We start from the raw sequence: 25678 nt of genomic DNA, 5'->3' as shown, positions 1-25678 counted from the left end.
CCGCAAGTGTTTTGACTGCGAGTGTCTGCAGTCATCGAAGGTGATGCGTTCATGTTTGCCTCTGCGCGCTGACCCCATGATTGTTAATTCAGTTAGTAAGCCAATTTTCGCAAGCTTATACGGCCGATAACGCTACTATCCTTACATGGTATAACTCTCTACTAATTTGCCATCTCAATGAAGGCTTGACCTTTCGTGTGAAACTGTGACTTTTGCTTTTGCCTTCTTCACCTTACGCGCTGTGAGGAATTTATGTACCGATGATGTTTAAGCAAACACCTCGATGATCCATTTCGTATATCCTTACTTACCCGAGACCTGAAGAAAATCTGTGACAGGTGCTCTCTTCGTGACATCGTACTCTTTCATGGAGCCTTCTAAAAGCTCCTGCAGGATTCGTCCAGGCATAGTGACCACGAAAGCGTGGTTCACATCATCGTTGAATGCCAGCACTTCGATGACGTGTTGCAGCAAGATGCGACCTGAGTGCAGATATGGCCTTCCATTGTAGGTCAATAATAGGTCAAGTTCAGCGCGTTAATTATTGCTTTGTGTAGAAGGTGAACTAAAAAAGACGGTGACAAAGGAGAATTATGAGGCAACGTCAAGTAATGCCACTCCAAAATAGACTGTTTATAAAGGTACCTACTAAGCTCGCTGTTGTACATTGCACAGGCACCAAAATATGCTGGCTAGCTCTAATTAAAATAATAATCACTTGCCATTCAGCGCATTGTTTCGGCACGCTGGCTTTAAATTTGATAAAAAAAATTGACAAAAGCAAGAAAAGTGCTTTAGCAGAACCATTTCTAAAGTCTTAACTATAGTTTTGGGCAATTGGCATAGCGGCAAAATCGGCTTGTCACTTTTTGAAGTGTCCATTGACAAGCGTTTTGCTTTAAATGGGACTCGTTGATTTTTGCAAACGCTTCAAAAGGTTCGACGAGAAGCTTATTGCGAGTCTAGCTAAAACCGTGAAGCAGCGACTCTTATATACTTTTGGAGTTTACTTCCTTTATCTCGTTTGGCGTCATACCATGAAACTATATCTGATTTTATGCAGTAAAACCTTGAAAGGCAACAAACACTTCTGTCCAGTTTCGTTAATAAAAAGCAACATCTTCTTTTCGCATCTTTCTTTCCGTAAATTTTGTTGTATGCACTCTTCCATGGGCCCAAGGAGGGCCTGTAGTATATATATATATATCAGAAAGGAACCGTGCCGAAATTTACTTTTCATACTGCTGGACACATTTATTTATTGTTGTTGCATCCTGAGCCTCAGTCTGTTCCTCGACCTCCCACTTTCTTCTCTGAGCTTCCGTCTGTTGAAGCTCAGCTCTAGAAAGCACGCCTAACTTTGTGTTTATGCAAGCAATAAAAAGTAAGCAACACGTTCAATATGAAACTTCATTCTGTGCAGGTGGATCAAAAAAGTATTTTTTAGTTTACTGACACATAATTAAAAGGTGGAACTGACCACACGCCGAGAGGTAGCCGAGTGGTTATGGCGTTGCGCTGCTGAGCTCGAGGTCCCGGACGCAATTGTGGCCACGTTGGCCGAAGTTGGAGAAATGGAACTTAGATTTATGTGCTTTCAAAAGGTCCATGCTAAGCCTCATAATTATATCATGGTTGTGGCACATAAAAACCCGTGAGTTAACCAAACTGAAGAGGTGAAACTGACTTATCAGTGGTTTTTATGCCGAGAAGGCCTTATATCACCCTTTCCGTTTTATAAATGAGCAAGCGAAAACAAGGCCAAAGCAGGAGCCAACGTTTTGAAAAGGTGAAAAGGCGGCATATGCTCTCCTCGGCACAGTATAGTGGGTAAAGTTCTTCTAAAGGAGCAAGGGCATAAGGCGGGTAGGCGAGACAACGACCCAGCGGTGAGGGCGTAGAATTGAAAAGAAAGGTGTGGTACTCAACGTCGGTGGAAGAATGTGAGGTAGCGCTGTGTGCCAGCCGGTTGACGTGCCACTGTAGGTCCCTCTTTTCATGGCCGGGGCCCGGACGAGGGGCGCCGCGGCGGATCATCGTGCAGGCCCCTCCTAGGAAAAGAGGTACCTACACTGACACGTCAACCGGCTGGCACACAGCGCTACCTCACATTCTTCCACCGACGTTGAGTACCACACCTTTCTTTTCAATCTGCCTCTTTCCTGGTGTGATGGCGCATGCGCCCTGCCCTAGCGGATTAGTCGCGAAACGTTTTGGAAGGATCGCACGCGTGGCCGCGCGCCGGAAAGTCCCGGACGCTGCAAACACTCGTGCCGTGTACAGCGTTGAAACTCTACTGGTAGCTCGACGTCGGTGCGGTGCCGAAAACGTGCGTAGCGTACGTTTACGGCATTTCTGCCTTCCGAGTTTACTGAACAAATGGAAATTAACAATTCAAAGTTCACGTAATTTGTCCAATACTGATATACTACATAGAATGTCCTGAATATCCTATTCATGTAATATCAGGTCACGCTTGTGATGGTTAATTAATGTCGTACAATCATCTCTTGCGTTGTTGTTTAATGTTTTTTTTTAATATATTCCAGATTTTTATTTCGCTTTTGCTGTGACGTGCCACATGTGTGGTCCTTTTGTATTGTCGCTCTGCGCTGCCTGTAATGAAATGTTTTCCGGGTAATGGGGCCAGTCAAGCTGTTAAATGCAGCTTTTTCCCCATCACACCTAACCACGTTCATGTGCACTTTCATGTACCTGCCATGTGGTTGAATAAACTCAAACTCAAACTAAAACCGCAACTCCACTTTAAAGGAGAAAGCGGTCGAGGCATCGTCCGAGTTGTCCGGACTGCACCGTGAGCCAGGTAGTTGCTGCATTTCGTGAATGGCTCGCTAATTTAACGAAAAGCCCGTGCGTTACACGCGGGCGACACTTAAGTACATAACGTTGCTGACAAAGTCTTTTTGCAGCGTCGATCCTCACTTGCTGGTGGTGGCAGCGCGTTTCTGACTGCACGTACTCGTAAGGCGCGGCAACACTGGGTCGATACGAGACCGGCAAGACGCTCACTGCAGTGACTGACCGACTATTGTGCGTCACTGAAGCGTTTTTTATCACACCAGGTCGACAACGACGCAACCAACGAGCGCGAGTTGTACTGCGACAGGCTTTCTTGTCGAAGGCACCGGGAAAATCACTGTGCCGACCATCGTTCGACTGAACCCCGCATGATCGGCCGTCGAACCGACTACACAATAGCGACAGCATCTTCGCTAGTATATATAATTAATCGTTCTCAAAATGAGCCAATCACGCCTACCAAGTAGAAATGTACAAGCTTTAACCCTCTCAAGCGGTGCTCACGAAATTTGAGCCAAAGTCGATCCTGTTCAGCGAAGGTTAACCTGGCGCAGTCGAGTTCGTGCACTCTGTACCGGCGGACCTTAACTGAAATGTAAACAGTTAGGTAGAACGAAACTGCATATATAGTTCAATTCTGGCCTTACCAATTTTAAATCAGCTACACTTCACTTCGCACGGCGCGTACACAATAAGCGGTAAGCGGCGACACAGCGATGTACAGTCGCCCAAATCTTTAACTGGTGTGCGGGAGCGGCGACTTTTCCGTGCGTCAGCGCCGTTTGACGGGGCGAGGCCCATCGTCTACTAGGCTGTTTCCAGCCTCGCCACGTCATACGGCGCTGACGCCCGGAAAAGTCGCAGCTCCCGCACACAAGTTAAAGATTTGGGCGACTGTACATGTACATCACCGTGCCTGTAGGCTGCCGGCCGCATTCGCTACGTATATGGGTGGGTCTGTACGTGTTGCTTTGCCAACGCATTTCTCAATTTCAGAGATGCACTGTTTGCCTCCGCAGTAAGCGGCAAAAAAGAGACGGTGTATTTGGCATACAGCAGCATAAACAACTGCCTCGCTCATTTATACAAACGCCCTGTGAGCGATGGCATCCTCACGTTTTCGTGAGAGAACAACATCGCCTACAAATGAGCACTTATACGAGCAGAGTTTTTTCTAATAATGCTCTATGGACGCTAAAACTAATTATGAAGAAAAGCGAGATTGAGTTAATTAAGAGCCCGTAAAATATGTGCATGGATCACAGTTGCCATTATTTAAGTGGTTCGGCCGTTCATATTGACACATGCACTTATCTTTATCGGGCGACCACGTTTGGCCGCCTAACAAATGTTATCGTGCAGCGCAGGACGCGCCTGCATGTAAAAGAAGTTTCTGGAATGTTATCGATGGTTCCCTCCACTGTCTTTCACCGCAACTTGTGTAATCTGATTACATGTATGTGCGACGCGAATAGTGCAGAACTTTGTGGAAGGCACGCGGGTCCGATCGGTTAATCTGGAACATTCCACGACTGATCTATAAAAGCCGACGCGCTTGACCCGCTCATCAGATTTACGACGATCGTCGATTGTGTTCGCCGCTCTCGTTGTGCTTTAAGTGTAGCCTGTTTTGTGGGCACAGGTTCGCCCAATAAAAGCTAGTTTTGCTTTTCACAGTACTGCTACTGTGTTCTTTGACGTCACGACCACGTGACAATATTGACTCGTCTCGGGGTTTAACAACATGGTACGTATGCGCAGTTATGCATGTTTTGCTACATTTTGACACTACTTCATATCAGCGATTGACCTTTTCCACAATATTTGACGATAACAATGAGCTGGGGCTGTAGATGTCGATGTAAACAAGGGCACCGCTTTAATCCGACGCAGAAGGCTGCGCTCGAAGACTTTTGAATGTGCGAAACGCCTAAACAGTATGTAAAAGGAGAACAAAAACTGATGTCCAAGGACAAAAACCAGCCACAAAATCCAAGGCAGCCGTGCCGCCAAACGGAACTCAGCGCACCTTTATCGGCTGCACTGTTCGCAGAACAGTGCAGTCAGGCCTGCTCACCCAGTAGTCTGAGCGCGACATGGCTTCAGGAACGGCATGCTGTCCAGAAGAAGGCATCAATAATGATTCGCGATCCACGAAATGCACAACCGACGCGCACTCAACGTGGGTGTAGGTACACAAATCAACCAGCGAAAGCCCCGGACCCTTCCAAAACGTTGTCAACGGCTTGCGGCAGAGGGCAGCATAGGAAAATGAAAGAGGGGGATTCTACGCCCTCGCCGCTATCACACCCTGGGTCGTTGTCTCGCCAACCCGCCTTATGCCTCCACCCCTTTAGGAGAACTTTACTTATTATACTGTGCCGAGGAGAGCATATGTCGCCTTCAAGTAAGAGAAGATCACTTCGCGAAAAGTTGACTCTTGCTTTAACCCCTTGTTCTCGTTTTGCTCATTGTCTTGAATTTCCATCTGCCGCCTTACCCGTGTTTTCCCCGTCTTATGTATGGAACATGTTAACGTCATATCAAAAAGATTATGGAACAGATTCGGCAAGGCGTTCTTAATCAGCTAGTGGGGGTGGAGGATGTAGATGTAATTATTTAAAGAATGGAAATAGAACAGACATTGAGGGACCCTTGCGGTTTGGATACCTCTCGAATTCATCCTATCAAAACTGTTCAATCAGGCACGTTGCTACGACGGCACAATGATCTCTTAAAAGTTAAAAAGCATATGCAGAAAAGATCGCTTATGATGGTCTATGTAAGCTAATAGCCCGAATGAACGAATAGGCGAGCGAGCAAGTGAGAGAGCGGCATGCCTACTCCTCCCTCTGGCTCCTCCCCATAAATCGGTTGCCCAAGAGCACATGCCCTATCCGTCGGCACATTTCCTCGCCTGCCCTCGCCGTTTGTCCTCCGACTGCCGCCGCACCTACCACGAAAATGGCCGGAAGCGCGAAGGAAAGCCATCCACTTCAGAAAATTTCGGCGGTTTTACATGCTGGAAAAATGCGCGCCGTATTTGGGCACTCCGGATCGATGTGCCCTACCCTAGTATAGAAGATAAAGGTACACTGGCCGAGATAACTGAAAATTTAGTTATGTTTGATTGTGAACAATGGCATTTGATTGCGAGTAAGGCTCCTGTATGGGGAGCAGAAACGCCGTTAAACTTTCAGTTAGCTTGGTCGGTGTATCTTTTCGCGCTTCTTCATTACATATTTTCCACGCCACACGGGGGGCCATCACACTTTTCATTCTTCCTACCTCAGTATCTTGAATGCGCACCTAAGTCTAATACGCGAGCATTTCTTCATTTCGGTCCCATCAAAATGCAGCCGCTGGAGCACGGATTGAACCCTCGACGTCGAGCTCACCAGATCAATGCCTTAACCTTTAGCTACCGGTTCGGTTATCATAATCATCATCAGCAGCAGCAGCGGCAGCCAGTTTTGCGTCCACAGCCTGACGAAGGGCTCTCCCTGCGATCTCTAGTTACCCCTGTTCTGCGCGAACCGATTCCAACCTAGCGCCTGAGGATTTCCTAATTTATTCACCCCACCCAGCCTTCTATCGGCCTTGATTGCGCTTTCCTTCTCTTGGCACCCATTTTGTAAGCCTAATGGTCCACCAGTAATCTAAACTGCGGAACATGACCTGCCCAGTTCCATTTTTTCCTCTTAATATCAATTACAATAACAGAGATCACCGTTGCTCTCTGATCCATGCCGCTCTGTTCTTAGCTCTTAAAATTATGCTTAACATTCTTTGTTTCATTGCTATTTTCACCGCCTTTGTTCTCTACCTTCGTTGTCAATTTTCCCATTTCTGACCCACATGTCAGCAGCGGTAGAATGCATTGATTGTACGCCCTTCTTTTCAATGATAGTGGGAACCTTCCAGTCTGGATCTGACAATGTATGCTGTATGAACTCCAACCAATTTTTATCGCTTCGTAAATTTTCTTCTCATTATCAGTGTCCCCTGTGAGTAATTGACCTAGGTAAACGCACTCCTTCACAAGCTCTAAGGCTGACTGGCGATCCTGAACTTTTGTTCCCTTGTCAGGCTATTATACATTATCTTCTGCACATTCATATACCCCACTTTTAGGCTTTCTCTGTTAAGGTATCAATCCTTTGTTGTAAGTCGACATTTCATTCTTATACCGGTATGGTATAACACTGAAATGAATGCGCAATCTCGTACTCTGCGCAAACACGGTGACAGCGGGGATTCGAGCCGTTTGGGAGACGGAGGGAAGTGTGTACCGCGTGTGAGGCGCTCGTCGATGGAGGCAAAGATGTCTCTGCCGGGCAGTATGGCGCCATTGACCGGTCCCCAGAGGTTGTCGTCCTCTGACAAGAGTCCCGCGTACCAGTTGAAAAGCGCGTCCGTCAGCAGGTTCCCCATGGAACACTCCTCGAGGCGGCACCTCTGGCGGCTACCCTCTAGGAGCACCTTGGTCGAACCGATCGGCTGATTTCTGTCCGTGTCGGCCTTCTCGCGCGCGGTGGTGATGCTCTCGGCCAGCTTGGAGACGTAAATCCTGTCATCTGACAAAGGACGTTCAGGAAATGTACGGCCCCCTCTAGCACCCTGAGAAAATGCACAGCCAGAGCTTTTTGACGAGCCGTCTACTGTAGCCTCGTGGGCGTTCACGTTTCAAGCATGTGCTTTACTCGCAAAGTGTTTTTTTTTCATTTACGTACTGGCTTCACATACCATAATAACTTTTATCGGGTAAGAAATTCTGTTCGGTTTGGTCACATTGTCCGGCTGATTTGCCGCCCACACTATCACTAAATTCTTTGAACGCGCAGCGTGTAATATAGAGGGTGATCATTTATAGATTTACGGAATTTTTAAAAATCACCTGTTGCAGATCAGATAATTCTAGGCTTGAGCTGGATTATTCAGTAAGGCGGATATTAGCTGCACGAGAAACTGCTGCACATATTCAGCTAATTACTCAAAATAGACTCATTGGCTTCTTATAGAATTACTTTACAGCATGTATTGCAATTTCCGAATTGTGGTGGTGTTTCTCGTCTGCACCGCTGCACGGCAATACACGTTAAGAGGCTGAACAAACGGGATATTTGAACGTGTAAGCAATCATAGCCGCACACAAAGTGCGTTGAAAGAAATCAAACCTGATTTTTTCACTTTTTCTATCCTTCACTATAATCATTTAAATCCCACAGACGATACTGACTCCGACAGTTCAGTGGCCCCTTGTGCTCTAACAGATGGCGTGGGTCAATCCTTTGAAGCGGTCGCCACAAGCACCGCAGGCAGACGATGAGCTATTTGTTTAGGAATGTTCGCTTGAAAATTTAGCAAAACATCATCGTTTTTCCTGTCAAGCGCTAAAAAATTCAGACGAACAGTCTTAATCGCAACAAACGGAAGGGGTGTCTGCATCTCGAGCTGCGACGTTGCTTGGTGGAGACTGATTGTAGGTGACAAGTGATTCGCACCAAACTGCCACAGCTGGTCTTGCATGTGCAAGGAAAGTTTCCATGTTCAGTGAAAAGAGCTGACTGCATGGTCCGTAGGATGCTCTCGAAGGTGGAGAACAAGTCCTGCGACCAGGAGAGTAAGGGTGCAAGAAGCACTTCGACCGGGCGTACGTCACAAGTTCGTGGAGAGCACTGCACAATAAAGTTTAAAGAATGTGAACTTGAGCTTGCTGGTAAAGCTTCATTACGGGGAAACAGAGTGAAAGAATATAGAGTTCCCCGTAATGAAGCACCGCACCACTAATTTGTTATCATCACCACGTCGGAAAGAGCAACATTGAGAAATATGGCTAAGCCAAGATGCACATCAAAGAAGACCAGGTGGGCATAAATAATGCCGGAGTCACCCGCACCAGTGTATATCTTAATCAGAGTGTGGTATTGGCAAACAAAAACCCTGAAGTTATTTTTTCGACGCTTAGAATAATTCAGTGCGGAGTAGGCACGTTGATACCACGAATTCCGTGACAGCATGTTTTACAATGAATTCGCTGTCTCTCAATTCGTGGCTTCTATAATTGGGAACGTCTGCATGGAATCTGTATGCGTAATGCGCTATCATCATTTTTCGTTGAGTGTAAAGAGTGGAATGTGTGAAAGCTAACTTACTTCATTAGGAGAAGGGGGTTCTGTTTACCCTGAAATTAATCGTATGCAGCGTTTCTCAGAACATAGAGTAAATTAGGTTTCTAGTTATTCAGCAAAAGACGAACTATGACTGCCTCACTGAGAGAAATATGTACACTTTTGTTTAGAAAAGGTACCAAAGCGCCTCAGCAATTTGAAGATCACGTTTTAGGATTCTGTAACATAAAGGCACTGGCTTAAGGTACGTCGCTAAATACATTAGCAGGCACTCTAGAAAAACAGGCTGAAAAGCGCGCTCGCCGCATGGTGGCCAGGGAATGTCTGGCAATCGGCGCGCCAGGCCCCTGGTCGCGCGCGCCTCCAAACGGCGGCGCAACATTAGTGAGATGCGCCGCGCGCAACCGTCGGAGCACCTGTTCTTCTTAAAGCGTGGTTCTTACTTTCTATCGATGGCTTGTGTTGCCTCAAAGTCCAACCTTGGAGGCAACTCATCCGTGGTAGGTATACCGACGATCTTGGTAGATGCCGTCGCCTGAGTATCAGCTGGACAATCCGTCTGTGTCTCCGACGCCTGTTTCCCGGTCGCCGTTGAAGACGTGGCAACGAGGCCTAGCCGATTAGCCCTAGCAACGGGTTCGGGCGCCGCTTCCGTTCACTGCCTTACTCAAGTAAAGACGAGGCACTCCAGGGACTGTCTTACGTGGCGTTATTGGTCGGTTTTCGAAGGGGGATTGCTGCTGGAGTGCCCGGGACTGCCGTGCGATGCTGCAGCAAGTCTGAGGAGCCTCGCTCAAACGCCTTCGAGCTTGGCGGCCATGTCATGGGATGCCAGAATCACGGCCTGCGGAATCGAAAACCCGCTGCTCCCGTCACCAGTATGGTGCTCGCGAGACAACCTTCTTCAGCCAGAGCCACGCAGACAATGCCAGCTCAGTGCAGCTTTTGTCCCGATCACGGCTCGGGACCAGTGCCTCATGCCTTCGTAACTTTCTCCTCGTGCGATCGGGCCGTTTCGAACGCCTTTCTCTCGTCCTCATCGTCGCTCTCTTGCGCCACATGTACCTTACACATGACATGGGCCCCCCTTTCAGAGTGTTTTTCAACTGTTTTCTACCGACCTTTCTTGTCGAGAACTTGACCGTTCTGCTGTGACTTGCGTATTTTCTTTGTGTCGTCGTGGCTCAATGCGCACCACTACACTGTCGCACACATTTGACAATACGTGACATAATTTGTTGATATTGTTCATGAGTTCATATTCCCGAACACTTATTACATGTGTAAACTTGCTCATTTCGTGTTATACTCATGTAACTTCACCCTTCAATTTCCCGGCTTATGTCTATCACCATACTTTGTCTCCCTCTATGTATTCTATGCGGAAGCAGTATTCCTCTAAGGTGAGACTTCACCTTATTACTCTGACCATTGGTCAGTTTAGCTTTACTCAAATATTCTAAAGACTGTTGGCCCGTTTGCACCCAAAAATGTGTTCCAAACAAAAAGATGTGAACTTTGCTTACTCCCCATACAGGAGCGAGACATGGTGGAAAGCACACGCGCCCATCATCCCCCGCGTCGTCGCGGTCGCCTCGAGAGCCGGCATAGACACGGCAGAGGCGCACTACGCCCTCTCCCGCTTCTCCCTCGCTGTCGCGACGCGCGCGCACCCTTCCTCCCCGACTCGCGGGAAGGTAGCAGACGGGCGAGGACGACATTTCCCTCGCTAAGGTAAAGAGGTACAAAACAGCGTCGCCAGAGTAGACCCTCTCCCTCTGACGCTGGACCCCTAACTTGCCGGACTCGAGTACCTACCGCAACCCGTGAGAGACCTCACGAGGCCGGCCTATTACTACTTATTACAGAGAGGACGTCCCTCTGCCGTTGTTTTTATGGCTGGTAGCAACAAACGTTGTTAGAGTTGATGCTGCTGGTTGCCTTATTCGTTCGAACCTGATATGCCGTGATTCCCGCGCTACGGGTTGGGGAGTACCACGGAGCAACTTTGTGCGGCTAGATCCGCAGCTCGCCTTCACCCCTAGTCGCACGCAGAGTGGAACCCCCACATTTGGCGCTAACAACGTGGGGAGAATTTGCAACACGGCGAGTCTTCTGGTGTGTGTTGGCGCTAGGACTGCCCACGTTTAAGCGAACAATGGCGGCTGGCTTGTCTGACCTCTCAGATTTGTTCATGTCAGATATAGCGACGCAAAGTCAGTAAACTATCGCTAACGCGGCGGCAGCTGCTGAACAAACCGGCAGCTTTGGTTTTGAGTGTGTCATGCGGAAGAGTCAGGATTGCGCAAATGCCACGTTGACAGAGGTTAACCGTGATACGAGGCGTACCACGTTGGCCCCCTAGCCGCTTCGCGACGCGGATACAGAGGCACACTTGCCACCAAATAGCTTGACCCGGGCGGCAGAAGCATCCGGCCCTTCGGCCGAGATTTTGCCTTTGAGCGAGCAAAACGCGTTGCAAATCACGCAGAGCTTAGCCAGCCACCTGCAAGGCACAGTGCAGGCCTCGTCGCAGAGCGAGCAGCCATGGATTGAGGTAGATATACCTACTTACAGTGGGTGCCATGATTTCACGAGTGCGAGTACCTCGACCCTCTGCTGTATTACCAGCAAGCAACTGGGATTTCAGGCGCCGAATTCGTCGCGCGCGTGATCCCGGTTTCACTGACCAGGCGGCTATTGGTTTCGACTGACCGGACACCGATGCCGCTGGGTATATAGAAGAGTTTCGCGCGTACTTCGGCGAGGAATTCTTTCCGCCCAACTACGAGTGGTGTTTGATAGAGTTGAAGCTTCGTACCCAGCATCCGGACGACTCCCTGTTGGAGTATGTTCGAGCGATGGACGAACTTTTTCGTCTCGCGAACTCTCTCGCCACCGATGCAGAAAAAGTTGAGCGCGTCACAGGGCAGGCGCACTCCACTTTCGCGGCCTACTTCAGAGGATGTAGGTTGAGACCTAGATGAACTCGCCGCGTAGGCGAAGCGCATTCAGGGGGACATCCTCGCGGCGCGAGCGTACCGTCCGCCCACACCTGCGGCGCTGTCACTCGAGCCTCGCTGCGCGTGGTATGGCGGCGCGATCACTTCACACTCGTCTAGAGTCGACGCGTCGGCAACGTTCGCTGAGGAGCACGTACAGCGTAGTTGGGAACTATCAGACCACTCTTTAGCCCCGTACGCCTACACACTAAACAAAAATAACGCGAAATGGGAGTAAACCGCTCGTCCTGTATCGCATTCCCCTTTCTGTTTTTTTTTTACCACGTACCAGTCGTGGTAAAAATTTACTACCGTGCTGACAAAGTTTTTTGTATGTAGAAACGAGAGTAATTTTTTAATCTGTGTGAAGGTTTTTAGGGACGATGTTGGGACTATATTTTTACTTCCATCACGAAGTTCTAGCGGCTATTCCTGAGAGTTATTTTCAAGCCCATTCGCGAGTTTCTTGGGTCTGATGTCAGAGTATTTTTTTACCTCGTTCATTAACTTTTCTCTGCTTTATCTCATAGTAATTTTTCAAGCCCATTGTGAAGTTTGTTGGAGGTGATGTGGGATGACTTTTTTACGTCATTCAACTAGTTGTCTAGGCTATTACTGGGAGTTATTTTCAGGACTATTGTCGGCTTTGTTGGTACTGATGTGGGGGTATTTTCTTACCTCGTTATCAAGGTTTCTTAGCTCTACCTGAGAGTAATGTTTTAAGCCAATTCTGTGGTTTGTTGGAGCTGATCTTCGAGTATTTTTTTACCTCGTTCATCAGATTTTCTCGGTTCTTTCCGAGAGTAATTTTTCAAGCCCGTTCTGGAGTTTCTTGGGCCTGATATGAAAGTATTTCGAAGACAATTGAAATATTACAAGGATGGATGCCAAGCATGAATGATTGTTTATTAGTTCTGACATGTTTCTCATACAAAAGTCAGGCAAGAGTTAATTATCACAAAATTATAAATGCTTATACCATTTTAAAATGCCGTATAAAATGCTGTGATAAGCACAATAATTATTTGTACTAATACACAGACTGGGGCTGGTAACTGCCCATTAGATCTCTCATAGCAAAATAAAATTTATCACAACACATTCAATGTGCAATGCCACTAATCTACAGTGAAAACAAACAACACACCATATAAAATCTAACCGATACACTGACACGTGTACTTCTTTACCTTTATCGGGCGACCACTTCTCGCCGCCTAACAAATGTTATCGCACAGCGCAGGACGCGCCTGCATGTAAAAGAAGTTTCTGGAATGTTATCGATGTCTTGTTGGTCCACTGTCTTTCACCGCAACTTGTGTAATCCGATTGCATGTGTGCGCGACGCGAATAATGTGGAACTTTGTGGAAGGCACGCGGGTCCAAGCGATTGCTCTGGAGCATTCGACGACAGATGTATAAAAGCCGACGCGCTCGACCCGCTCATCAGATTTTCGACGATCGCCGACCGTGTTCGCCACTATCGTTGTGCTTTATGTGTAGCCTGTTTTGTGGGCACAGGTTCGCCCAATAAAAGTTAATTTTGTTGTTCACAGTATTGCTACTGTATCCTTCAACGTCACCACGGCGTGAAAATATATATACAGTCAGTACTAGAGACGTTCATATTAAACCCACTGAATATGCAGATCATTCCTTCAAACAGGCAGTTGTCCAGAATATGGGTGTGCAGTGCATTCTTTGGATCAGTATGAACGTAACTATGCAGCATAGAAATATTGCACTTATGGCCAAATGGCATCTGCTGCTAATGGTCATTACTGCCCCAGACAAAATGAAACAACCATGTGGTAAATACAGCAAGCATTCGTACTATCACATTAGTGCCGGCCACTGCCCACCATATCTCTCACGGCAAAATAAAAATTATCACAACACATTCGAGATGTAGTGAAGCAAAGTAAGTAGTAGAGATGTTCACATTAGACCCACTGAATATGCAGATAATTTCTTCAAACAGGCAGTTGTCCACAGCATGTGTGCGCAGTGCATTCAATGGATCATTAAGAACAATACTATGTAACATAAGAATACTACACTTAAGGGCAAATAGCATCTGCTGCTAATGACCAGTACTGCCCCAGCGAAATGAAACAATCGTGATAAATACAGCAAGCATTCATACTATCACATTAGGGTCGGCAACTGCCCACCATATCTTTCATTGCAAAAGAAAAACTATCACAACACATTCAAGATATAGTGAAACTAAAGTACAGTGAAAATAAACGAGTGACACAATCTACAAAATCTAACTCTTAAGTATTGCAGCAAGCAAATGAGAGAGTACTAGAGATTGTCATTAGACCCATTGATAGCATACTGACCTTCAAACAGCTAGTTGCTCAAGACATGGGTGCACAGTGCAATGAATGGATAGTTAGGAAGAAAACTGCAACAAACATGAGCAACATGTTCTATCAGCTTTCAAGCTTTCTAAACAATGACCTAACTCAGATGAGGAAAGTGGTGATTGCTAATACACACGACAAAACATATATGTGAATACAGCCACTAACTGATACTATCCCCCTTGTGCTCAAAGAAAACTTATGCAACCCTTTTTCCACAGAAGAGGAACATGTTGCACACGTATATTGCAGTACTCATGGGTACAAGCCAGATTTCAATTTCGTTGCCTAAAAATTGCAGTGCTTCTTGGATAGTCTAAAAGGTAATTGAGTGTGTTGCCCTTCTCTATTTCTAGACATGCAGCTGTGATGGACACCATATGCTTGTGTGATAAATTGAACATAGTGCTACCTAGGTGCGACTACAAGGATGTATATTTGTAGCTGCCCTCAAAACCCTTCATGTTGCCAGTCAGCATCTATGGTGTATCTTTGTATTGCTCATCTAGCACTGTTTACACACAGAAGGCATGTCTGAATACCAAACCATCTTATTCTCCTCAGTTGCTTTGTGACTGTGACAAAGTGTAATGTGAGAAGTCCATGATAAAGAAAAAATAAATAAAAACAGCTAATTCAGCTCCCCCCTGAATTACCCATTTCTGGGCCATTGAGTTTTGCATAATACACTTGTGGTAATTAGCACAGAGCCACGTTGGCCTAACCCTAGTGGCACAGGACATCCTTCAAATTATCAGTTGGTACACAACCATTGAGCATGCTGCTGGTGCTCTTGCCCCCGCTGAGAATACCTGTGGCATGCTAACACACATTTTGTTGCTAAAGCTCCATTACAGAGGTACTAAAGAGAAACAGTAAATTATTTTAGGCTGATAAAACAATCTTTCAGAACTGTAGTCATGAACATTGTGGCAATGAGCGGATTAATAGAAAAGAAAATGAAGATATAACTTTCATGTTTTAAGTTTTATGTAGTGCCCGCACATCAGTGCGGAGTCATACTTCAACTAAGTATATTCTTTGACACCTTTACAACAGAATTCATCAATATTGGCCAGTAGAACATTAGCTAGACCCAAACAGACACCGTCAAATTCCATATCACAGCGAGCTGGTGCAGGAATTATAAGGTGGTGGTGGCGACAGCAGTTTTCGTTTTTGCAAGTTATCTGGCTTATCAAGCCAATTCTCACGGTAAGAGTTGTTTTTTTCAGTCTTGTAGAAGAATGATTTAATAAAGCTCAAATAAATTTTCTCCTTCGTGTCCCTTTAAAGCAAGCACTGTGCTACATGGCTCGGGCAACCTGCCGGCCACAGAACCCACGAGTGCTTTTGTTAGGCAAAATAATTTTTACAGAAACTTTCTTGAGGATAAGCATCTGAAAATTTTTTTTACCTAGCAATAGTTCTTGTAAAAATTGACTAGCTCCAATGCTTTCACCCGCGGCTTTGTGTAGCTCAAATCCAGAAAGCAGTGCTCAACAAACGTCAAAATCCTGTGGGCCTTTTTTAAGTAGATAACGTGGAAGACCCAGAAGGAAGCGAAAAGGCAGGCCAGGCCTGCCAGCAGTGACGATGTCACAAACAATCGCTGCGCATCGAAGTGTAGCGCCTCCCTTCAACCTCTTCTTTTGTAAAAGGAGCCTTAAGGAGGCTCCCCGCGAACTGAAAGCCTGAGTTGTTAGCATCCAGGCGCAGCTTCGTCAGCAGGCCCTTTTTAACATATACACCGTCACCGATGTCTACCTGCGAAACAATAGAACAAGCACAGATTCATTTTATACCCTTTTGATCAAGTAATGGTTAGGAAATAGGGTAAGGTTTGCGAAAACAAAAGTATCTGCTTCTTGTTGATTCGGTTTAAAGAACAAAGCACCCTTACGTATACCATACATGCATTATGCTGAGCTGTGTACTTTCACCTAAGACTAGAACGTAGTGGGAACTTCAATGCAAAAGAAAGACATTCATCTGCGTAGATCTAAGCAAATGCTTTCCACCCCTTGGCTCAGAATGAGGTCTGGTGCAGTTCTAGCGATTAGCAGACATTGAAAGCTTCAAGCCTGATTTAGTATTATAGGCCAAGGGTCAAGCTGTGCTCGATTATAGTCGGATACAACTTTAGAAAAACAGGGGCGTGTACTCCTCCGAGGCGTATGCACACGAGCATCCACAAACGGGTGCGCACTCTGGACTGACGTCATGCGCCGGATGGTCGGTGGCCCGCCGTCGGAGATGGCCGCCTGGGCTTCGAACTGGGCCAAGTCGCGTCATCTGTGCGTGTCAATGCCTCGTCACAGTGAATTCCCAAACTGTTTGTCATTGTCTATCATGCCGGAAATATTACTGCGAGCTTACAATGCGGCATCTGTGCCACGTGCGTTTTTATTCTAAGCCGTGATCCGGCGAAGAAACATTGCAGCGAGCATCGCTGATGCTGCGCTACGCTTTGCCTCAAAACAATATCCCTCGGTGACTGCTGCAAACACATATATTGCATGTTTATTCCATGTCTTTATTTCGCTCCCGAGTGAAGTTACGACGAGAAAAGTTTGGCCAAGTGTTGTGCCTACTGTCAGCGGCGGGTGTGTTCGTGTACCCTGTCGCTGCGTTTTTCGTCGGATGGGGTGAAGTGATGGAGCAGAACCATTCTCAGGAGAAATTAGAAAAACGTGCGCGCGTGAAACAAACCTACGAGCGTTTCAACAGAAAAGTTTTGCAAAAGAAGCCCCCAACGCAAAGATTTGTCGCCGTCAACTTAGCGTGAACGACCGTTGTCAGCAGTGAGATAGCCGAGCGTCTAACGGTGGTGTTCGAGCGTTGTGTATAGCACCGTCGATTTATTGCTTTCCACCAGTGCTCACCGCGCGCGCAAGCTGTAGAATGCGTGCTGTGGCACAGTCACGCATAAGTTGTGTTGCCAGCGTTCCTGCTACCATGCGTGTTTGCACTAACTCATATTTGTCCTTTTATTTTGACGTAGTAGTTCTGCGGAAACCCGCAAGATGGAAAGAAGTAATGAATAAAGGGAAAATCAGACATCCACCCATTCGTAGCAATTGCTACAAAGGAAACCCATACGGGTTCCTCGAAAGGAAAGCCTCAAAGTTGAAGAAAAATTTCCTTTGTAGCGTTTCCTTTGTAGGGTTTCCTTTGTAGCAATTGCTACGAACGGGTGGATGTCTGATTTTCCCTTTATTGTCCTTTTATTTTATATTAGCATTTGTTTTTGCTAGTTTTCTTTCAGCAAAGTCTTTACGCATTTTCATTAGCCAATCTCATTCAAAGCAATAACTCCTGTACACTGCAGGACTGGCCTCTTCCATCTCATTAAAACCTTTCTCACTGGTCTACGTGATCTTCTCAATCTGCCTACTCGCGGTGTTTTCTGTCCTTGCTTCTTGTGTTGTTGCTGCAATGTGATTAACCAACTTACTCAAAGCAAATTTTGATCGCCTATCAAAACAGAAAGATATAGAGATTCATTTTCCTAAAGGGACCCTGAAACGATTTTGCCGATTTTCTACAAACGTACTGAGTCGTTAGAGTAGGTCCTTCTGATCATTAATTGAGACATCTAAGTGCTCCGCGTAAAGCGTATAATTTATTATAATGTTTAAAAAATGCACATCGCTGCCGATTGCAGCACACTGCTCGGCGGAATTATAAGCCGCCCCTACCCATATGACGGAAATCACCCATATGACGTCAGTGGGGTGAGCTATCCGATTGGCTGACCAGGGTGCGTGATCGATAATGTTTCCAATTTTATGGTGGACAAATGATATTCGTAATTGTTGGAATGTTAGTTCATTTGTTTTTATAAAAAGAAAGTAACATAAAGAGAATGCACAAGAACAATTTTTCAGTACACTTAAGCACTTCCGGCACACAGCAACTGTCGTCTGCTTGTGTTACAACGTACTCCATTTTGACGAGAGCTCCGCGGTCAGAGTCGGTCTCAGTTTTTTCGCGAGGACTATGATTCGACTTGTTGCCTTGTGTACTGCAAACGTAGCGACTGGCAATATGTCAAGCTGCGACATCGTGTCCCTCTGCAAGGCAGCATACGAGCGAACTGGCTGCTGCGCATCGGACTGCCGCTATCCGGTCGGCGCCAGGATTTGCGTGTTTGTGGCCGTCACTTTACACCGTTTGCCCGCCAGTATGAGGGCAAACGCGAGCGCAAAGGGACAGGGTCTGGCGGCTTGACTGTGTCATAACGGGATGAGGCATGGGATGAGAAGAAGCGCAAATGTGAATAGTCTGCATGGTGCAGCCACCTGGTGACACAGAGCTCAACCATAGACAGTAGCAGTAACGCAGTGTATTCTTCTTTGCTGCTGGTGTGTATTTTTCGCAGGTCTGTAATTATCAACACGTTGTTTTTATAAATGTTTAAAATATTTTACACTTGGTGAGAGCAATATTAGAGCTTTGTTTGGCTGGTTAAGCGCTGCGCCAACGAGTGGCTGGACCGTGCCGACCGATGAGGCCGCTCACGTGCGTCTACGCTAAAGTTCCTTCATCAGCTTGAGTTTATGCCTCAGTCATTTGCCGAAATGACCAGCTTGCCTGTGGTTACCGGAATACCAGACACGTTCGGCGCTAATACATGCTGCTTTGATAGCTCTCGCATGGGGTCGACGGTCAAGCGGCTAGCGGAAAGGTTCCGTGCTGGCGGGGGCGGACTCCAAAACAACCGGAAGTGGACGATGTGACGTCGCATCGTGATGCAGAACCAGTGAAGGCGTAGCTTAGTCGCGATCGCTCGGCGAACAAGTTGAGGAGGAAAAGCATGGCTATGCAGGAGGGTAACTTGTAATCGCTTGTGGCTCCATTAATACGTAACGCTTCACTTAAATTGTTGTGCGAATGTTCTACTTAAGCTGTACCTTACGCGCCTACGAAGTTTGCCCGAACCGTTTCAGGGGCCCTTTAAAAGCGTCATGTGGGTTGTACAGTAACTGTGCCTCTTACCTCTGTTCATGTTTATGCATCAGTGCATGTAGCAGCTAGCCAAAAGTGCACATGAAATGCTGCATATTGCGAAACACCTTGCTATGCTGTTGCATTTTTCATGCATTCAGTCTTAGTAAACAAACCGTTTCGCTGCCTGTCACATATGATGGTGAAAATTTTCAACACGAATAACATTGTGCAGTCGGGTGTGATTTCTGTCTGACGCTTTCGTCGTTGCAATGACATTTTTCATTGAATGGAGCCCAGCAAAGCAGTGTACTGAGAGCTTTTGCAACTTTCACCATTTATTACTTCACAAATGACATTGTCTGAACCTGGCCGTCGATCGCTATGCCGATGGCTTGTGAACTAAATAATTGCCTCAATAAAACACATTCAACTTTACTCAGCATTTTTTAGTACAAACAATGCTAGCAGAGCTATTCAGGGTGAATACTTGAGCTTACATTGGTGTTACTTGCCCGGTCAGATAAACAAATACAACAATGGCTGCGGCGTGAGTGTGATTTGATGTGCAGACTGCAAACGGGGCCTTTCAAGCGTGCCCTCGACTACTGCTGATAGCTACCCAAATGAGTTTTCTGGGCTTCACTAAGCTAATGATCTTTGATAGTTGTTCTCTTATTCGCATTATTTGCCTGGGCCAGGTAACCAAAATAAACAATGCCACCACATGAATGTGTGTTTGCATGCAAGCTGCCAACAGTGGCTGTCATTCTCGCATTGATTACTGCCGTTTAGCCAACAGTGGCGACGGCTTGACTGCGCTTTGACGTGCAGACTGCTAATGGTGCCTTTCATGCGTGCCCTCGACTACTGCTATTAATAGCTACCCGACTGAATATATTGGGCCTGACTAAGCTAATGATGTTTGATAATTGTTCTGTTATTCACACTACTTGCCTGGGCCAGGTAACCAAAATAAACAATGGCAGCATGTGTATGTGTGTGTTTGCATGCAAGCTGCCAACAGTGGCTGTCATTTTCCCGTTTATTGCTGCCGTTTCACCAACAGTGGTGACGGCTTGGCTGTGCTTTGACGTGCAGACTGCTAAAGGTGCCTTTCAAGCGTGCCCTGATAACTGTTATTTCATCACAGGACCCGTCATGCTCATAGGTGGCTGCCAAATAGAGCATTTTGGGCCTTCTGACAATGACATTATTCATCTCAATAGGCTGGAAAAAACAGTAGAGGCAGCACAACTGCACGCAAAACACAATGTGCTTTGGCGTGCAGGCTGCTAAGAGTGGCTGTCAATTTCACGTTGACTACTGCTTTTTCGTGTGAAGCTGGACAGTGGCTGCTCGAATGAGCATTTATGGCCCCACATAGTTATTCAGGGTTAATAACTGTATTTGCATTCAGATTTTCCGGCATTTCAGGGCGTTTCCATGCCAACGCTTATATTGAGCACGATCTGTGCAGGACGTTGCTTTTTCAGAATCGGGCTTCCATTAAAAAGAATATGTCATCAAATGAACATGCTTATTTATTTGAGAGGTCACGGTAGAATGCTTGGCTGCTGTGCTTGACACACAGTACACCACTTCAGTAATGGGAGATCCATTGTTGCGTGTGCCGAGGTATGTGTGGCTGGCAGGAGGTCTGGACCTCGCTCCATGCAGTCAGAGATGAGGAGAGCTTTCTCGGCGAATAATTCTTTATACAATGTTTACGTGTTGTCGCCGTTATCAGGACAGAGACCAACAGAGCTGCTGCAAGCTGCTTAAATAACACCCCTCAGTCCCCATATTCCCCAGACAGTCCCCAAGGACGAAACAAGGTCGAGAGAGAGGGTCCGGGCAACCTCCGGGGTCCTAACGCCGCTCTCGTTGGCCGGCGCTTGCTCGCACCGCGCTGCGGCCTCTGGACGATTTGGCGGTCGGTCAGAATGGTGCGCCGGGCAAGTTTTATGGCCCGCATAGGACGAAGGCAACCAACTGCAAGGCACCGGGTCGAAACACAGCCCTCCTTTGGAAACCGTCCCAAACACAGCGGGAGTAATTTGTGGTGCGGGCGCCCCTGGACAAACGAGGGGGGCGGGGAGGGGGCTTGCAGTGCTGCCGGCAAGGGGAGGGGCCGAATAGCAGTCCCTGATCAGGTGGCTGCTTCCGTCATGGACGCCATGCAGCCGCGAGGAAATCCGAGCCGTGCACGTAGTCGCGTGCCCGAAGCAGGCGCCATGGGGGGATGAATGCTGCCTCCACGGTCGACAAACCATAGCACTGGCCTTCCTTAGAAAAAAACCTTGCCTTGGAGGTTCATTATTGCAAGCAGTCATGCCCTCGAGGAGAAATAACTTCTTTTTCTGTAGGCAGAAATGTGGCTCGACTATTTTATTGACACATATATATGCCCATGCATATATGTTATCTCTGTTGTAAACCTTTTTTTCATGTATATGCAAGGTGTGTTTGTAATATCTCATTGTGCACATCCATAGAACCCGACAAGAAGCTAAACAAACTAGAGAGCAATCCCAGTGACGAGCCATGCTAAACCAACGAGGTAGCCATCCCAGTAACAAACCGTATCAAAACTTTTACTGACATGAATTTTGATCTTTGAAACATAACATGTGTATTGAGTACTAGCTACATTAGGGCGATGGGCAACTTTAAACAATGGCTACGCCAACATCAGAACGATGTGGATGAGAAAAAAGTGGCATCAAATGCTTTGGCAGAGCATGCAGCAATGACTAAACACAATAGTGACTGGAAAGCGTATAGCATAATCGGCCAGAAAAAAAAATGGAAGCCATGCCTGTACCCGGATTCTCTGGGGATGGAATCAAAAGGACACACGTTCATCTGAAACCAAGGAGCCCACCTCCATCTCATGCTAAAACTTACCTAAATATGCACTTCAACTTTTTTTGCCTTATTGTGAACAAGGCTTCCATATGAAAGCCAAAATGTATCGCTTTTAATGTTGTATTTTGTTGGTCTGTGTCTCTCTTTATCATGTTTTATACCGACCACACAGGTTTCCGTGAAACTCTTGATGATACAACTTTTGTGCGAAAGCATTGCTTAAGGCACTTTTGCCTAAACCATGTCTTTAGGTGGCAGAATGCATTTTTATAAACACTCTAGAGCACATTATTCACAGCACGAAACCTCAATTCATGGTTCTTAAGAAGGCATTTTGGCTAGATTAATATAGTCTATATGGAGTATATAAGGCATAATTACTCAAGCGCCCAATTATATTTAACTCAGAGGAGGCTACTTTAGGTAAATTCATTAAACGGAGGGCACTCCACCAAAACATAAAATTCGTGATCAGCCACTAGAAAGCCTGAAAATGGCAATACAGTAAAATGATTGCATATTACACAAATGTATCCTACAACTCGAAAGGCAGCGCCAGTTTTGTACGCACCTTTGAGAAAGCACACAGATCACATGCTTTATCGTCGTGCTGTCCAGCTTCCAGCAGTGCAGCATGTTCCTGCGGGATGTAGGGATGCCTCCAGAATCCGCATAGCCTTCAAAAGTAAGAAATGTTTAAATTATTGTGCTGTGAACCTGAAAATTGGTTATTTACCAGTGTCATGTGGAATTGCAAAAAGAGCCTCACACAGCCAGCTGAGTTTGCGTCTGGTTGTACAAATGTCTCGTTTTCATATCTAAGGAGGTTACACTGATATTTTGCAACAAGTGAAGTTTCAGGAAGGAACGAAATCAGCAGCAACAACAGACTACCAGAACAATCAACAACAAAACTCAAACATGCAGTAAAACATGGCGCATTGGATTAAACAAAAATATTGAGCACATGAAAAGCATTCTGAAAGCTAGATCGCGATTTTCTAGCTATGCTATTCCTTTTCGTTATTTGTTAGTGGTCTGACCACCGCCCCGGCCCGTGCTATGTAGTGGAACAGCCGGCCGTTAGCGGTGGGCGACAAGAGTGGTATAGAATATAGGAGTAAGTATCGCTGCAATATCGCAGTCCTTACTTTATTACGCACTGTCGTATAACCTACGATTGCAAGAGCTGGCATCCCGTTCTTAAGAATTGGTTGGTCTATGTCTTTCTTAAAGGCCGGCGTCTGATTGAAATGTCTTGATTAAAAAAAAAACTTCGTTACTGTAATATCGGCCTATGTCCGCTCTGCAACATAGAAGACAAATACGCGGAGACACTCAAGAACATAAACAATACACACAGGTTCTCGCGACGTGGTGCTCCAAACCAAACTGTATACATACAAAAATCTTCATACAAGCTTCTATCTGCTTAAGCGTCAAACATAGGAATCGTGTGCCAACGCGCGAAGCCCATGATACATCGACGGATACATTACACATGTACTGTACTTGCGGGAATGCATATATGACGAATAACTTCTTGCAAGAAAACTACCCAACGAACAGCAGCTTTCAGTGTTTTTATAATTGTGTGCTCATTCAGGCATAGCAAACAAGGCGGGTAGCATATATTTCACAGCAGAATGCAAGTACCCTGTAACATCAGAGGAAGCCTTCGTGAAATTGCTTGCTAAATGTGCACAGCAAGATGGCCAGCCTACGATCAGAAAGCGCTTTGCTCTAGCTAGTTACACAACGTTCATTACGCAAAATCATAAGTTCAAGAATTCGCACGGGCGAAACTTGCTTACTTTTCAAAAAGGCTTGGCCAGCGCTCCTTCGTCTCAAAGGTACCGAGGCACCGACGTTTTTCTGGCGCAAGCACTGTAGAACTTCCGATGAACTCCAGCTCCACAAAAGCACAACCTTCAACAGCCTTCCATACAATACGACTCGAAGCTCCAGTACCAGACTTTTCACGAGAGCGTGGGCAGGCAGCTCGGCAGAACAAAGGCAGCTCGGACGGGTGCTGTAGTAAGACACGCACTGTTGACACTGGTAGATCGCACGAAACACACGGAGAACTAACGGCGTTACACGAGTCCGGAGAGTTTGCGATGGTTAATGCAGACGACAAGTAGCACATTTTCTCGAGGCACTTCTAAGACTTAATCAAACTAACGCCTTACTGCAAGGAGCATTCAGTACAACCGTACAACCAACGCGGTTTGTCGACCAAGCAAATACTGCAGTAGCGTCACTCTGCGGTTTTTAGAGAAATGTATCGTAAATGAGTAAATTACGTGTTTTTTCCTAAGAAGAATCGGTAGGGACCCTTTAACAAACTTTTTTGGGTCCAAAAGTCTGTACTTTGTATAAATATGCATTTCGTTATACAAAGGGTAAGCAAATGTACTATATATATATATATATATATATATATATATATATATATATATATAGATATATATATATATATATATATATATATATATATATATATAACAAAGTGGATGTTGCCTTCAAGATTCGCTACCGCTTCAGGCGCATGCAGTTTGCAAAACTACGGCATTCGAGATCAGACTATGTCGCTCAAACGAAGTTGTAGATGGGAGGAGGGCAGGCATTTAGGCCCCAATTGTTGGGTTTACAGTGCCTAGGTAGGCTTTCTTATTTATAAAGCATTTACAGGGACTTACGCTGAACCATGAACGAGCTTTAAGCAGGGGAAACACGGTACGATTCGGCGCCCGATCCAACGTGCGTGTATCCGAATGGTCGAGCGGTGCGTAAGCTCCGCCCAGGTCCAGCCCCCCCAGCTTGAGTTCATATCCACGTCGAGAAACGCAATATGGGGCGCTATTCTGGACATTCCGCCATTTTCTTCGATGCGTGACGTAGGCGCGACGCAAACAAAATGGCGCTGGTGGCCCCGTTTTGCTTACGTAACGTGACGCCAACTTGACGTTTCGCCTAAGAAACTGTAATGAAGGCACTGAATGTAGCGTTATCGGTAAAGCAAAACAGTTTTCCTCCGCAATAAAACTAAAGCAGATATCTCAAAGCTTATGATTATTCCGTCGAGAACGCTTCTCGCTTCCGTCGTCTGCCGCGTACAAGCCGTCGTCTGCTTCAATAGCTACGATGCGTGTCCCCGGAAAATGGAATGAGTCATCGCATGTTGGCGCCAACGTGCTTGTTTTCTTGCTTGAGACAACATACGCGACCTACCAGTGGTGATGCGTGCACGTTCTAGGCAACGTTATCGCTATCTCGTCAAACGCAAGTGACTCAGCCCGATTCAGCTGGCTGTGAAACGGCCGAATATCACCGATAGCGTTGCGCGCGCCAGAGATATCCACTAGCGCGATGCAAGCCCCGGCGCTGCCATCTCTTGTTCATTTCACAGGTAACTCGCACCGCGGGAGGAACTTTAAGGCGCCGCCTTGCGTACATTTCTTTTTATAAATAGAAAGAGGCCGCTGTCATAACTTCTGATTGTGCGAAAAGGCATTAATCTTGATTACAA

General features: G+C 46.3%; 1 protein-coding gene across 7 annotated transcripts in view; it reads right to left on the bottom strand.

Moving 5' to 3' along the window:
- Positions 1–25678, bottom strand: part of LOC135914802 (protein 5NUC-like) — a 348591-nt gene that overhangs the window by 74834 nt on the left and 248079 nt on the right. For 6 of the 7 annotated variants that reach the window (XM_070538301.1, XM_070538303.1, XM_070538307.1 and 3 more), the window contains 2 exons: positions 7113–7397; positions 312–482 (listed from right to left, as the gene is read on the bottom strand). In XM_070538301.1, the coding sequence (XP_070394402.1) occupies positions 312–482; positions 7113–7397 (456 nt within the window). The remainder of the gene's footprint in view (positions 1–311; positions 483–7112; positions 7398–25678) is intronic. The other variant, XM_070538305.1, reaches the window with a different exon arrangement.

This window comes from Dermacentor albipictus, chromosome 5 (genome assembly GCF_038994185.2).
Source record: "Dermacentor albipictus isolate Rhodes 1998 colony chromosome 5, USDA_Dalb.pri_finalv2, whole genome shotgun sequence".
NCBI lineage: Eukaryota > Metazoa > Arthropoda > Arachnida > Ixodida > Ixodidae > Dermacentor > Dermacentor albipictus.
Note: the sequence above shows the minus strand (reverse complement) of the source record. Positions and strands in the feature narration are given on the sequence as shown.